The sequence below is a fragment of the Hemicordylus capensis genome, chromosome 3 (assembly GCF_027244095.1).
Source record: "Hemicordylus capensis ecotype Gifberg chromosome 3, rHemCap1.1.pri, whole genome shotgun sequence".
NCBI lineage: Eukaryota > Metazoa > Chordata > Lepidosauria > Squamata > Cordylidae > Hemicordylus > Hemicordylus capensis.
In genome coordinates, this window is record NC_069659.1 from 102,147,585 (window position 1) to 102,164,683 (window position 17,099).

The window sequence follows — 17,099 nt, forward strand, 5'->3', positions numbered from 1 at the left end:
GTATTATATTGCCTAGGCTAGACCAGAGCAGACCGATGCTATGTATATAATAGTCAACCACTGGTAAACCCCTCCTGTAGTCTACCAAAGAAAACTACAGGGCTCTGTGGGCGCCAGGAGTCGAAATTGACTTGACAGCACACTTTACCTTTACTGCCTCCAACAAAGGCCAGCCAAATGCATAAATGAGAGAGAGAGCAAGAGAGAGTGAGAGAGAGAGCGCACCATCCCTTGGTTGCTTGGCTCAAGCCTATTGTAATCTGAAGTATGTGCTTCTGAGTTGGGAGGTTCCATTCGTAATTCCAGCCATAGCTATTTGCCATAAATAATATCCTCCATTATCTCTGCTCCTAGAGTGACAACTTCTCATGTTCCCTCCTACAGAAGGCTTTGTACATATGACTATGAGACTTTTTAAACATATGAACTCTGTGTTATATTGTAATCATTTGATTTCTAGACACCCTATAATTCCATTAACCTAAACATATGTATTTCTGTTAAAGCAAATACATGCCACAAAGTTATGTCCTTATGGCACTTCGAAGGTCAGAAAGAATACTTTCGAAATAATTAGTGATTGAAACTTTTTTTCTTATGAAAATGATTAGTAATTAACTGCTGGCACAAACCTCATCTAGCTGCAGAATGTCTCTCTGATAAGAAATATTGCTGCTAACATCTTGATACTTTTCAATTTGTGTATCAGTGAGCCAGATGTAGAATTTATTTTCCAAATGTGAAAGCGAGCTCTGAATCACATATATTGTAAATGTTCCCATGAAACCTAATAAAGATGACTATTCCATGTGTCTGAATATAATCTCATACAGGGAGATTGATTGATCACTCATTCCTCCCACCCCAATCTATTTTGAGCTAATTAATTGTGTGGTATCATACACTACATTTCAACTGTAGTTTAATTATGGCAGCTTGAAAAGTATTCTGCTTTATAGGAAATGTTTTAAAAGCAAGTTAAAACCTGCAATTTCTAAAACTGTGGGAGCTTTCTTAAGAATACCTTGACATAAACTAACTTCTTTGTAGCCCTTGGGGATTTCTCTCATATGGAACTCTGGTTTGTGCTTTAAATAACAACACCTGCATGGAGTACAGAGAAATTTATGGCACACAGCTCGAGGGGCCGTGCTGGAGCAGTGAATGTCACTATGTTTCAAAAGGGAGCCACTTTAGAAAAAAACCCTTCTGTGTGAGAGACCTTTGCATGGCGCTGTGTATTGCCCAGCCTGGCATGGCCCTTTAAGAGATGTGGCGCTCTTTCAAGCCCCATTGCCATCTTGGAAGATGGAGCACACCAAAATATAGTCTTTCTTGAAGCTTTCCCCATAGAGTTCTTTTGGGACAATTGCTGGCAAGGACTGTGGTTCTCAGTGCATGTGCACGCCTTCCAGTATGTCTCTGGGAATTGAGAGGGCTCCATTTCTTTTAAAGAGCCCAACCATGCTGTGCTGCATGATGGCAACAGTCGCCTTTGAGCCAGTGCCAAGGGCCTGTGCGGAGCATTTGACTGAAGCATCACACAGGCCTAAGAAAGAACTAGTCAGGGAACCACACTTCGTGTCAGTGGGAGCTGCACTGGCTCCTGGGCCTTGCAACAAAGAACACTGGGCTGTAGTTTTCATGGTTATTTCATATGTGTATCATTTAGGTGGGGTAAAGGGTGCCTGTGCGTATCACAGAGCGTACTTGCTTTGGGGAGTTTTTGGTTTTTACTCTGTAAATAGAAAATAGCAGGAACAGTTCTGGAATATTTGCACATGACTTTGCTAAACATAAGAGTCCTGTGTGGGAGAGAGATTATTATACAAATGCAAAATTATGAAATCTTGTTCTCAAAATTCGGGCAATATAGAAATGTCAGATCATCCTGAATAGTTTCTAGAAAAGTAACGCCAATTACTCACAAAAATACTCCTATGAATTACTGAATGAAATGGAAATGAGGGACGTACACTATATATTTATGTTTAGAATTGGTTAGTAGACTATGAAGCTGTCCTCACGCACAGTGAAAACAGGGCTGGGTTCCCTTAACCTGGTTTTTACTGTGTGTGAGAACTACCTGGAGCTGCATGGCTCCTGGCGGTGTGGTGGCAAACCTTCTTGGGTAGCCCACCGCTTAACCTGAGTTGTATGTCATTGTGGTGTGGCACCACACCACACTGACTCACCAGTAGCCTCCCGACTGGGAGGCTACAACAAGATTCCTGGAGTCAGGGGGCTCCCCAAAAGGCACCGTGCAATCACGCAGTGCCTTATGGGACTTCCAGGGGCCAAGAGGCCCCTGAACCCCACTGCCCCAACTGGCTCTGTGACGGAGCCAGTGATCATCTGGGCAGCCGATCCAGCCACCAAAGGCTTGCTCCCTCGCAAAGGTCAAACCCGCTCTCCTCGCAGACCCTCTTTCGGCTCTACACATGGATCGTGTGTGGAGCATTTATGATGTACTTTATAATTATACTACTGTATAAGCATTGTAGTCTTTAATTCATCACTGCTAAGATGGCCCTGATAGTATGAATGATGACATGAAACCAGATTCTACTTGAATGGGCTTTTAAAAAACTGTATATACGAATAGAAGATGACTCTGAATTTAAGATGCCACCCTTAAAAATGGAGGTTAAATACAGGTTATACCTGCACTTATATGAAAGGAAGAGGTCTCTGAATGAAGACAACCGCCCAATTTCTAACAGCAAAGAACTTGGTAGTGGGGGAAAACTAGTCTTAGATTCAGATACATATGGTATATATGAATGTATTTTTCTTGTTGTTTGCTTAGAGGTTTCCTCTTTGTTATCAGTAAACCAACTCTTGCTTTATAAAGCATTTAGCTACTAATACAGATACCCACTCTATGGCACAGGGATACACCTGAAATTTAATCCCATGGCTGAAAAACTTTTCTTGAAAAGGGTGATACCTTTTACTCGCTTTGGGAATGTCATGGGTGCAGCTCAGGAACCGAAAATGGCTTGACATCTTATGTGTTCCTTGGAACTATTTCTTGTCTTCATCCTTCAGATATGTTCTTGCTTATAAGATCTTGGCTGTAAAGGTTGAAACCACCCTTACTGGGGTGGGGAATAGCCCCATCTAGGCACTGACCACACCCTTGCATCTGACATGGACTTGGGGGAGTAGCCACTAGGGAACCTTCCCAACCAGCATTTCATTGAAACACTGGCTGGCTTGGTTTCCCCGCTCTCTGCCTCACTTAGAGCGAGGCAGGGGGCAAAACCCTGACCCCCCAGCATTTCAATGAAACACGGGCTGGGAGGGAGGTGGGCGAGCCTCGCACTCCGAGCTGGTGAGTTCACTGGCTGGGTGTGGAAGGGTTGGAAGCAGAGGTGTGCTGGGCGGGGGGTGCCTTAGCAGCTTTCCCAGACCTTGGTGGCTGAGAGAAGCTCATCCTCCCTCTCCTCCACTGTCCCCATGCCCCTGCACTGAACATCAGTCAGGTGAACAGAGGTGGGATGTCAGGGAGACGCTACTTCATGGTGTCATCATGTGTGCCTGTAACAGATTAATGTGATCTGTGCAGTCAGGTATTAATAAACCCTGTGCTAATGCACAACAGGGTCTAGACCAGGACTGCTCAACTTTGGCCCCCCAGCTGTTTTTGGACTACAACTCCCATAATCCCCAGTCACAGTGACCAATAGCCAGGGATGATGGGAACTGTAGGCCAACATCTGCAGGAGGGCCAAAGTTGAGCAGCCCTGGTCTAGACAGTAAACGGGTATGATCCCTGCACTTGTTTGCATAGAGTTTAACGCTGCATTGATGCCGTATCATTCCATTCTGTGTTGGTCCTAGGGGTGCCTGGTACCTTTCTTGTGCTTTGTCATTTTGTCCTGCTGCTTTTGATTGGCAGAAATGAGTTGTGTGCATCAAGCCTAAGAAGTTAAACCTTTATGCTGTCTGATCTAATACAATTATGCATGAGATTAATTTAATGCAAATACTTTAGTGAGCCCTGATCTTTGCTATTTTTCAAATGAGGGTCACTTTGAACATATCTTCAATGCAAGATCATTTCCCACTGCACTGGCTTCTGTGCAGTACTTTGCTTTTTTCAGTGCTGGGGTGGCTTTAAGAGAAACAGAGCCCTGTTGAGCCATAGAACATTAGGGAAAGCTCTGGGAAGGACTACCGCGCCCTATGTGTGTGCCTTCCCAGATGTCACTTGGGCTTGAGAAGGCTCAGTTTCACTTAAAGCCACCACTGGCACTAGGAAAAGTACAGCACTGTAAGGTAGGAACAGTAACATCTGCACAGTGCTGGGGTAGCAGTATGGCGTAATTGGCTCTGGCCGAAGCTTTGCACAGACCCAATAAACAATTAGTCAGGGAGTTGTGCTTAGAGTGGATGGGAGCTGCCCCTGGCTCCCAGGCCTTGCAATGAAGAGCTCCCTTTAAAAGGGGCTTAGACAAATTCACGGAGGACAGATCTATCTATGGCTACTAGTCTGGTGGCTATAGGCCACCTCTAGCCTCCGAGGCAAGATGCCTCTAAATCAGGCCTGCTCAACTTGGGCCCTCCTGCAGATGTTGGCCTACAACTCCCATAATCCCTGGCTATCAGCCACTATGGCTGGGGATTATGGGAGTTGTAGTCGAAAAACAGCTGGGGTGGGCAAAGTTGAGCAGGCCTGCTCTAAATACTAGTTGCAGGGGTGCAACAGCAAGAGGTAGGGCTTCCCCAATCACTTTATTTGCCCTCACCTCTTGCCTGTGGGCTTCTCAGAGGCATCTGGTGGGCCACTGTGTGAAACAGGATGCTGGTATAGATAGGCCTTCAGCCTATTGCATCAGGGCTTTTCTTACGTTCTTATGAGAACACTGCCATAGAAGGAAATGCAAAGTTAACCTAAAATTAAACACAGGGTTAAATGTTTCATTGGATAAGAATTTAATTATTGCATTTTATGGAAAGAATCAGTGAAAGACCTTACTCTTCAAATCTTGCACACTAGACTGCTTCTTTTAGATGAGTCATCTTTCAGAAGTGTGAGCAATCTAATTATTTGGAAAATTATTTAAAATGATATGTTTTGTTAAAAACTCTCTGAACTGAATATTCAATCCCAAATTTCAAAATTCTGCCAAGCAGCAAAAGGCAAAGCAAGCCAAGCATTTCTTCAGTAACATCTTCAAAGCCTTTAGAGACTACTATTTAAATCAGATATAGCACAACATGCTTTAAAATTCTACTAAGCATAGTGTTTTCTGCCATGAAGTTGTTGGCATGCCAGCGTGTCTGCAGACCTCAGCAGTTTTAAAGAAAGTAACAAGAGCACTAAGAAAACAGCGCTAACTAGAAAAGGCAATTGACTGTGGCCATGAGGAGAGGAGATCAAGATATAGCCTGCTGTAATAAATGGAAAGTCTCTCGTAGATTTGGGAGCATATATACAATATATAGGATCCAGAATCTTTCCTCAAGGCTGTGCTTCAGTTACAATTATTCTGTTGCACTCAAAACCACATAACAGTTTTCTCTGGAAAAATGTGATCACCCACCCTAATAGCTGTATGCATGTACGTATATACACAACTGCTGCAATCATGACTGCAGTTGTTACTGCTGTGTGAATTGTGGTGCTCTTAGTATCATGAGCATTTACTGAAAAGCATCTGCTTTTTAGGTGCACATCTTCCTGTGCCTGTACCATTTTGTGAACTTCTAAAAACTTTAAAGTCTTGAGAGGTTGAGCACTCATGAACAAAAGTAGCCCTTTTAAAAAACGAGAAACCCTCTCTCTTGATTTGTGTACATGTATCAGTTTGTTAGTTTTGCTGTAGCAATAATTTTGGGATCTTCTGCCTCTGTGTATTCCTGCCTTAAAGTATGCAACTTCATAGGACAGGGATCACAGATAGTGATATGGATTGCTGTTAAGGTAGCTCAGTGAGGATTATACTTCCCATGAATCATGAGAATATGCAGTAATGGTATAGTCAACAAACTATACTGTTACATCTACACTAGTGCTTTTATTGTGTTGAGACTAAACTCACCATGCTGCCCCCATGATTGCTCAGATCTGCAGTGTGGATGGTTATGAATGAGCCAATGGAAAACCAGTCCATGCATACCCTTTCACAAGCCAGCTGAACCCCATGGATTGCAAGAACATCGAGCTAAATGGATGGCAAGCTTTTAGTTGTTAGGGCTAGGTCAAAAACTGGGTGTGGGAAGTTATAGATTTAATCCTGATTTTATGGGGGATTTTAGTTAGGTTTGCATTTTTTGTTTTATTTACAGCAGTGCGTTTTAGAATAAAAATTGTAAGAAAACAACCATAAAGAAATGGCATTCGTTGCTGAATTCAATATCTTGGTGCTCAGATATTAATTATGTCTTGTGAAACATTGCTCAGGGGTATTGTGCAGTAAAACTGGATGATGATGATGATAATGATGATGATGATGATCTGTTCATTGCAGTGGATTTAAAATATCTTGCTCTCATTCAGTTAATTTGTCTGCTGAGGAACCTCTCCATACCAGGAGAATTGTCCTTCAAGGGCTGAAAGTCTGCTGAAAATGTTCCCAACATTCCCTCAGTTATGCATTGCAGGAACAGTTTGCCTATGGAGGACAAACTTGTCTTCTAGGCAACTTCCCTACTATTGCCAACCTCACTGAGGGATGCCTATTAATTTTTTTAGGAGCCCCCAAGGTACCTAGGGTCATTGCTGGAAAGCTACTAGTTTATTGAGTGATCTGCATTGGTGGGGTTATAGAACAACCTTGATTCACGGAACCTTGTATGCAGCAACTTGACACTTAATTGGTGGTGTTATCCATGTGCTGCACACTGCCCAAAGAGAAGAGTTAGTGCTAGTAGCCCACCCATTCCTGTCAAAGAAGTGATTGGCTCTGCCAAAGCAGACTATGCCAATCAACAGTTGCAGGCATGGATCCAGTCCAGCAAGGATCACCATTACAATACTGGGTGGGGGCTATAGAGGTGGTGGTGTTTTGTTTGTTTGTTTTTTAACTCCAATGGATCATTGTCTGGGACCCAGTCCTGAAAAGATTGCTGGCTCAGAGTGACCATCGGTGAATCCACCAGTGTGCTTGCTGGATCAGATTGAACACCTGTGAGTCTGTTATCTTGTTATGGATGTTTGTTTTAAGGCATTCAAAGGCAGCATGCAATTCTGATTACTTTTGGTATCTATCATTTTATGGTGTTCCAGGTCTATCCAGGTAAGCGTTATATATTCTTTTATCTTCAGTAATTTGGATGCTGCTATTTTGATTGGCTAGAATAGCATTATGATACAGAATTATAACCATTATTGTAGCTGCATAGGCTGTGCTGAATAGCCATAATAAAGCTCAGTCACACTTATACATACTCTACAATGGTATCTGCATCTGAATTCTGCCTCTGCAGCTGGTTGCTATGATAGCTGATGCATCCACTTGCATCACAGAACTATCTTATAGTGAAATACCTCTTGAGACTTGCAGACTTGCATAAGATCTTAAATTGTAGTAGACGTTCCTCGTAGGCTAAATGGTAGCCTTCTTTGATTCTGGGTATAATGGGCAATTAATCAGTTTAAAACCTCTGAATCTATAGTTTGACGGTCTCAGATTTCACTATAAATTGATTTCATTGCAATAAACATGAAAGCTTGTGCAATTTACCTTGCTCTGGGATGTTGTTACATCCTAATTCTGCCTTTTGCTCATCTTTGCATGAGCTTTCCTTATGCTTTTAATATGTATAATGTATATTTCCTTTCTTGCTGCAGTTGTTTCTCTCTTGTTTTGTATTGTAGGATCGGGATACTCACCCCTAGAAGATGATGAAGATGTGTATGCACACAGTAGATATAAAGGTGAATGCTTTGCTTACATGCTAATGAGGATCACCTATTGCCAAGAAAGCTTTTTTCCTTTTCCTGCTTGGAGCATGAAGCCCTAGGGTATGTCTGTGCCAGCCAATTTCTGCACGCTTTGTTTTATTATATGCTGAGAGTAGCTTCTGCACTTAATACCTTGTCCAAGCACAGTTTGCATTCTGCTGCTGTTTGAACACTGGTATCTCATAAAATATTATTATTATGAACATATTCCTGTTTGTAGTATTCTCCACTCACAAAAACTTCATTTCAATGGCTAACATTTTGACTAGTGAAGTGTTTGCACCAGGACCCTTGTGTAACTTCCCAGGCTCCAGGAGTGCCGTAAGACTGGAAACATGTTGCTGGAGCGCAAAAGGTGCTTGAAAGTCTTACCAGTGCGCATTAAAGGGGACTAGAGAGTTGCACCTGAGCTCCCAACATGTCTCCACAGAGCCTCCTTACAAGTGCACTTTATTAGGATGTTTTTTCTCCCTCCCCACCTTACTTTGCTCACACCTGCCAATTCAGCAATCTCAGATATGTCTTTTCAACTTCTCCTTCACTATCACGTTCTGATTTTGCACTGCATCTGTGCAAAATGGGCAGATGTGTAGGTGTGTAGAAATCTTGCATTATATATTTTAAAAGTAAGTTTTAGTCCATCCCTCAAAATGGAAAGAACAGGCCAGATATTTTAGGTAGAGGGTGGAAAGAGCTATTTGGGAATGCAAGGAAAGAGCCCACACATTTCCTAAATATTGTACAGAACTCAAGGCTCACAAGTTTGCCATGTGGGGAGAACTATGTATGTACCAGAGGTATACCCGTGCTATCACCACTTCAAAGCAACAAAACTTTGTGTATATGTTGGAATTTTTTTTACTTTTTCTAATGGAGAGTTTACCAAGTACTATTAACAGTTGCTTTATGTGATCAAATTTCAAATTCTCTGTCTCCAGAGATAAAGCAGAGCAAGCTTGTGATAATGAAAAATAAGCTAATTTCTTCCTTCATACCTCATAGATCAAACCATCAAAAGTAAGAGTTGTCTGTCTCTGATCTGAACGTGCTGATTGTCTTGTATTGAAACAGAAGAGTATGAGCTAGATTTTCTTCAGAAACCTTCTCATTGTGTATGGTCAGCAAAGGAGATCAGCAAAAATACCTTTCCCCCATTAATTTTGTCCCGTTCAATCTTGGTCAGGATGTCAGCCATCATTTTCCCCCTACCATAATAAAACTTCAGTTGGAAATCTGTCCCGGCTCTTAAATAATGAGTGCACATATTGTATAAGACTTTGAGATAAGTTTTTCTGTTTTTGAGAACAAGTCAAACTGTACATGTTAAGTGTGCTTATGATTATGATTTTTCAAGCTGCTCTATATATTATATTTGTACACTGTCCCAAACATCCCATCTCTGGGTGATTTAAAGCAGCATAAACAAATGAAAACAGAAATTAAAACCTTAAAGCAATTTCAAACAGGTCTAGTTAAAACTCTTGGGTGAGTAAATGTGTCTTTAAAGACGTTTAAAAGGTTGTCAAAGGTGGGGAAGCTCTTATTTCAGCAGGGAGTGCATTCTAGGTCTTGGAGTGGCAACAGAGAAGGTCCATCCTTGTGTAGCCACCAGACGAGCTGGTGGCAACTGCAGATGAACCTCTCCAGATGATCTCAATGGGTGATACAGCTCATAGCGAAGAAGATGTTCTCTTAAATACACTGGGCCTAAGCTGTTTAGGGCTTTATAGGTTATAACCAACACCTTGTATTTCCCCCGGAAATTTCTTGGTAGCCAGTGTGTTTCTATATAGCAGTAATGTGGTCTCTGTGAGATGACCCAGAGACCAACCTGGCTGCTGCATTGTGTACCAGCTGCAGTTTCCGACTGCATACAAAGGTAACCCCATATAGAGTGTATTGCAGTAGTCAAGTCTGGAGATTACCAGCATAAATAAGACTGTTCTGAGGTAGTTTCTCTCAAGAAATGTATGCAGCTTGTATATACACGAACAGGAAAAATATTTATATACCGCTTTTCAACTAAAGTTCTCAAAGCGGTTTATATAGAAATAAATAAATAAATAAAATAAAATAAAATGGTTCCCTTTCCCCAAAGGGCTCACAATCTAAAAAGGAAACATAAGATAGACACGAGCCACATCCACTGGAGGGATGCTGTGCTGGAGATGGATAGGGCCAGTTGCTCTCCCCTTGCTAAATAAAGCGAATCACCACTTTAGAAAGGTGCCTCTTTGGTTAGTTAGCAGGGGTTATTGGTAGCCAGTGTAGCAGCCGAAGCTGAAAACAAGCACCACTGCCTCAGCTTGAGATATGAGGGAGAGAATTGGATCCAGAAGCATTTGCAGACAGTGTACATGTTACTTCTGAGGGAGTGTGACCCCATCTACAACCAGAAGATCAAAATTATCTCCTGAGTTTTGACCCTGCACAATAAGTACCTCCGTCTTATGTGGATTCAGTCTCAGTTTGTTATCCCTCATCCAGCCGATCACTGCCTCCAGGCAGGCATTTAGGGAAATTATGGCTTCTCCTGATGATGCTGATATGGAGAATTAGATTTGGGCGTCATCAGCGTATTGATAACACCCTGCACCAAATCTCCTGATAATCTTTCCCAGCAGTTTCATATAGATGTTAAAAAGCATTGGAGACAGTATGGAGCTCTGGGGGACATCATACAAATGTTCACATTTTGAAGAACAGCAGTCTCCAAGCAACACCATCTGGAATCTGCCCGAGAGGAAGGAGAGAAACCACTGCAAAGCAGTGCCTCCCACTCCCAACCCCTTTAGACTCTCTTGGAAGATACTATGGTCGTCATATCTAAAGCCTCCAAGGGATACAAAAGGTGCAACAGAGTCATACTAATTGGAGATTGTCGATCAGATTGACCAAGGCACTCTCCACCCCATAGCCCACCCGAAAACCAATTTGAAATAGGTCTAGCTGATCAGTTTTCCCCAAGACTGCCTGGAGCTGGGAGGCCACCACCCTCTTAATTTCCTTCCCCCAACCACGGAAGGTTGGAGACAGGCCTATAGTTGCTTAACTCTGAGGGATCCAATGCAGGCTACTTCAGAAGAGGTCAAATGATTGCCTCCTTAAGACAGGAAGGCATCCTGCCCTTCCATGGAGAGCATTTATATCATCTACCAGGCCTTATACTACAACCCACCCACCCCGCCAGTTTGTATAAACCATGTTGGACAATGGGTGAAGAGAACAGGTGGTAGGCCTCACTGTTCCAAGCATCTTATCCACATCATCATGAATCATACACAAACTAATCCAGCCTAACCACATAAGAGGAGTTGCTGGACACCTCTGCATTAGACTCTACAATAATTGTGGAATCTATCGGCCCAAATACGACAGATTTTGTCCACAAATAACTCATTAAAAACATCACAACAGGTAACTGATGGTTCAGAATTCTGATTCAAGGGAGGAGGGACTTGTACTAGCCCTCTCACAATTCTAAACAACTCTGCTGGATGTAAGCTTGCAGGTGCAATACAGTCAGAAAAGAATAGCTTCTTTGCCGCATGTATTGCCTGAGCATTACAATCTATGTTGTAATCTGTTGGATTCAAGTTGAGTCTTTCTTCACTTGCTCTCATTCATCTACATTTCCACTTCAGCTCCTGTAGTTCTTCTGTATACCAAGGGGCCAATTTTGAAGTGTATCGGAGAGGATGCTTAGGAACAATAACTTTTTTGTGTGTGTGCAGTAGATGCTTTTAATGTAAACATTGGTTATATTATATTATTTTAGCCTTTGGAAGGTACAGGATAGTTTTTTCCTAGTTAGAGGATTTTAGGTTTTTTTAAAAAAATTACAATACATAAACATGAATAACAAAACTGATACATAATGACATTCATTAACCATCCCTCCAGATATGTAAATAATTAGATGGAGGAGAATGACTGAAATTATCTTGATTTCTGAACAAAATGAAATCTGACCATATCATGAAAAAATCATTAGAATTAGCTTGACCCACTCGAAGGTGGATAACATGGGTCAATTTTGCAGATATGGCAATATGCCACATAAACTGATACCAAGATGTCAGAGACATGGTTTTATAGTTCCATTGTTGAGCAATGGATAATCTAGCTGCAGTTAACATAAAAACTATACGATCCTTAGACAATAATGACAAATTAGTTCCCAAAAATACACTTAATAGAGCCAGTTCTGGTCTCATATCTAACCTCTGTTGTGTAATTTTACCCATTTCTAAAAAATACCTCTGTCCAAAAGCCAAAAATACTGGGACAAGACCACCATAGATGGAAGTATGCTCCCCTATTTCCACAGCCGTTCCAGCATAATGGGGACATACTCTTATTAATGTGGGATAATCTAGAAGGGGTTACTTAGGAACAATAACATCTACTGCCCTGGTGAGTTTCTTGTTCCAGTTCTCCACCAAGGCATCAACAGAATAACTGGCAAAGCCAACTCTAAATCACTCCAAGGCTTCTTGGAAACTTATTGGATCCAATTACCTTCTCAGGTGGATCATCCTAATAGGCCCCCTCAACCATGCGGAGGTGGGATGTGATTGTGAGTCTAGCCTTAGCCAGATGGTGGTCTGCCCATGACATTGGGAAAATCACAGGTGTCCCCACCCATGGAGCACCACCCTGATCAGAGTAAAAGACCAGATCAAGCATGTGCCAGCAACCTGTGCCATTCCTGAGAATGCTTGGGATAGGCCCATAGTCGTCATGGCCGCTATGAACTCCTGAGCTGCCCCATACTAATTGTTCTTGAAGTGAACATTGAAGTTCCCCACCACCAGAAGCCTGGGAGACTCCAACACCAAACCCGAGACCAAGTCTGTCAGCTCAGTTAGGGATTCTGTTGGGCAGCAGGGTGATTGGTACACCAATAAAAGTCCCAGTCTGTCCCTAGTCTCTAAACTTAAGTTTACATATTCGATATGGTCAAACACTTTGACAGGGATCCTAGTAAGGGGGAGGTTATTCTTATCGGCCACTCCACTCCACTCCCTGACTACGTCCCCTACCTGCTCCTCAACAGGATACCCTTGAGGGAGAAACTGGGAGCAGACTGGGTCACCAGCTTCCCCCAACTAAGTCTCTGTTACATACTAGGTTGGTCCCTTCATCCATAATCAGAGCATGGATTATTTTTTTATTTATTCTGGACCAACTTGGCATTACAACTGAACAAGGTGAGGCTCTGTGGGTAGTTGGCACTGCTCCCCAAGGTCAAAGAGCTGGTAGGACAGCTGGAAAGGGAAACGGCTATTAAATTTCCGATTCCCCTTCCCTTGTAATAGCCTGCCAATTGGCTAACCTGCCAGTGTTACTTCTTCTATTCCCTACCACCATGAAATAGCCACCCCACAGTAAATGGACATCCCCCCATCTCCCCCTCTCTAGACAAGCCTAGACACATTGTAGACTAACTTCATCCAAGACTCAACAACAGAAGCCTTCTCAACAACAGCTCCAGCTTCTTCTTATACAACCACAAAATAACATACTCTGCCCCAGCCCTCTGTCCCACACTGAAGGCCTGGCAGCAGTGCTGGCCCCCTTTGGTGAGTGGTCACCTGAGATCAGCCGCACCACTGGCACACCCTCTGTCCTTTTAAGCTCCAGAAACCCAGTCTCTCCTCTCATGAGAGACTCCGAGATAGGGCTGATGTAATCAGTGCCTATAGGTATTGATTATCAGGCAGACAGGAAAGGAAGGCCACAACTCTGCTCTTGCAGAGCCGAGCAAGAGCCGAGCAGAGCTAATCTCCTGGCTGTCCAGACTGGGCAAGAGGGGTGGGAGGCTGCAATAAATCTTCTAGTCCAAGCAGGGGAGATTTGCTGGCCAAATCTATGCCTCTTACCTTTCGCCCTCCAGTCTTCTCTGTCACCTCCAGTGCACTCTCCTTCCTTATGAGTCCTTCAAACTACAGTGGGCCTCAAAGTATCTTTCTTGATGGACCACATAACAGACATGTTTGATGCACGGTCATTCTTGATGTCCCCTGGAAAGAATAACTTTACAGCACATTGCATTCTTCTGTGGCATTGATAATGCTCCATAAACAAGCAAATACCCATGTTGAGAGGAAGTCTCAATGCTGTGGAGTTCATGTGTTTGAGTGTGTGTGTTGCAGTGTATTGCAACTGCTTGATCTGTGCACATCTAAAAGTCTTCAGATGCAAACACAGAAGGTTAAGTGTGCTTAAATCTTCCAGGATTTGCATCCAGATTTTGCTATCTAAGGTTTGCTTAGTTTTGCAGCCCCACTCTGTGCAATGTAGACTCAAAATATGTGTGTTGCTCTAGCTGGGCTAGTGTAATAAAATCCATAGAAGTCCTCAAAGTGTGTGGAATACTAAAAAAAAACCCAGACTATATTACACAAATATCTGGAAATAATGGTGGTAGCTGGATTTTTCACATTGGTGTTCATGTTTCAGTGACAATCTGTTGGCACTAAATGCATGCTGCTTTTGAAAAGGAGAACTATTTGCTGTGAAGCAAACATTAAACAAAAACTTGCCACCTATCCCTTGAACACAGCATATACTGTAAAGATTCATGGCATAACACCCCAGTTGGTCAGGAGGGCAGGGAGAATATTACTTCTCTACAACTGGGGGGAAAGGAAAGGGGATTCTATGCAAACTGGCTAGTCCTTCTGGCTGCTTCCAGATCACCTTAGAAGAGGCACTCAGGCTGTTGTACCAACCTAAATGTCCTTTGTCATCTTACAGTAAAGCTACAAGTTGAGCCATTCAAGCTGTTCTCATCTGCAGCCTAACCTGGGCTAGGGAAACCCTTCCTGGGTTATAGGCTGCGCAAGAGAACCCCCGGGAGGGATCGGGTCCGATTCTGGCAGGCCAGCACCCCTTAGTCTGTCTTTTAAGCCCGGCTGTTAGCTGAGCTTGAGGGAGCAAGCGCTCCCGGCTATCTGCTCGTGTGTGAGCATGGGCTGCTTCCAGCTTGGCCACACACCAGGTCGTCCGTCTCTGGAGGGAAGAATCCCCCAGTGCCGTGCACGTGTTGCATGGTGCCTTGTGGGCTTCACAGAGGCCAGGACAAGAAGTCCTGGGTTCAGATCAAGCTATCCTGCTCAGTACTGCACAGGGCAGGGCTGATCGTGTTGGAGCATGGAGTATGCTCCCACCAAGGAACGAAGGACCGCTGTGGGGTGGGGGCATGGTTTGGGAAGTCTTTCCCCTTGCCTGCCCGCCTGATAACTCACATGAATGGCCCCATTGTATGAGTGAGAGACACCTTACAGCTGTACCTAAGGGCTCGTAGAATGGAATGCCTTTCTGTAGGGTTAGTGCCGTCAACCGCTCTGTGCTTCAGTTTTTTCCATTCTGAATAATGGAGATGCTTGACCACCTCAGTGAAAAGTCTGGAGCCATAATATAGAGCTATTTTTAAAAGTGGCTTTCAAGTGAAACCATTTTTAATTGGGGCAAAAAAGTTTCTGTGTCCTACATATTTCACAGTTTCAGAGTAGGCCTTATTACAATATATCTGCTTTCAAAAGTGCCTTCATGAAAATAAGTTTTAAGCCTAGCAGTCTTTTAATTCCTCCTTTCCTTCTGTCTAGTGTGCTGTGCCTCTGGCACTGATAGCTGTGGAATACATGCAGATGCTTTAGTTTTCACGGGGGGAAAGTGAATATTCTTTATGGCACACAGTAGAATTGATACTAAATAAAAGCAGCCTAGAATAGGACAGATGAAATAAATCAATATATCACATTTCTAGTTTTTGCCTGTTTTATGGCCAGACTCTGAGATGCAGAAAGCCACACATGAATATTTTCTTGCAAGAAGATGCTGTCATACCACTGCTAAAGGCAAATAACCTGTCAATAAATGGGTGACAGCCACTTGTAGAACTGATTCTACTACAGAGGAAGGTAATTTAATGAGAAAGGTTTAATTAATTTGCAGCATCTACAGTGAACAGCCCACCTGAGATATAATTTCTGAACTATAGCCTGGTGTAGATGTAACACTGCCTGATTGCTAACCATGGCAGGTTTGTTCATGCCTCCTGTCCCCTGTTCTTGTCTTCCATGGTTATTCTTCCCTTCCATTCAGTTTTAGAAATGTCTGTGGTAGGTGGACTAACATTTCTGCTAACTAGTACCAAACCACCGCTGGAAACTATAGTCGGAAGCATGCTTGCAACCTGTGGTTTGGGACAACTCTGGTAAACAAAATGCCAACCATGGTTATCTCTAAACCTGAAAACGAGGGGGGCAGGATGCTTGTACAAGAGAGGAGGAGGATGGAATACTTCCAATGGCCAAGCAGTGGGCTGTTGGTCAAGGAGCATAGTGTGAACAACAAGCCATTATGTTCTTGTCAGATTTCAGAATGATACTTAGTTAATGTGCATTTCTTCCATAAACTATACTACTGTCATTCTTAATACTGATGTTTGTGTTCATTTATGTATTAATTTGATTTATATACCGCCTCTCCTGAAGTGACTCAGGGCAGTTTACATTAAAATCAAATGCACATAATAAAACAATTAGAATTTAAAAAACACACCATCTAAACCAGAATAAAATTAAAACTAGATATAATTAAAAGCCAGGCTAAAATGATGGGTCTTTAAGGCCATCATTGTGTTTACGTATATGGACAATTAATTGCCAAGTCAAATTATATCCCCGCCCCCCTGTCACAATTCCTGTTACAGAATGAGTTTTTATTTATGTATTTATTATTTAAAATATTTATATCCCACCCCTCCAATACAATGCTGCTCAAGGTGGCTCACAACAGTAAAAGTAACATAAAATTTAAAACAACAAAACAAATAAAACCCAGCATAGAATAAAATCAATTCAAACAAACCCAATTAAAAATTAAAACCCAATTAATAGACCATCAATTTATAATTAAAATATTTTATATGCCTCTCTAAACAGGTGGCTTTTGAGATCTTTTTCAAAAACCTTAAGGGAGGGAACATGGAAAAGTTCTTCTAGGAGGGCATTCCACGGCTGAGGGGCCACAACTAAGAAGGTCCCGTCTCTTGAGCCTGCCAACCAAATCTCAGCCAATTTTTCCTGTCATGTACTTGTATTTAGTGGTGCAGGAAGTAACATGTTCACAAAGCTCTTTTCAGTCCCTAGCAGTCCCTGGATGTTTCTTTGTG

The 17,099-nt window shown here is 42.6% G+C and overlaps 1 protein-coding gene across 2 annotated transcripts in view; it reads left to right on the forward strand.

Moving 5' to 3' along the window:
• The window catches only part of SRPX (sushi repeat containing protein X-linked), a 46,537-nt gene that overhangs the window by 10,462 nt on the left and 18,976 nt on the right, over positions 1 to 17,099 (forward strand). The window contains exon 2 of one of the 2 annotated variants that reach the window (XM_053308064.1): positions 7,829 to 7,888. The exons of the other annotated variant lie outside the window; for it this stretch is intronic. Coding sequence (XP_053164039.1) covers positions 7,829 to 7,888 — 60 coding nt within the window. The remainder of the gene's footprint in view (positions 1 to 7,828; positions 7,889 to 17,099) is intronic. 2 annotated transcript variants of the gene reach the window in all.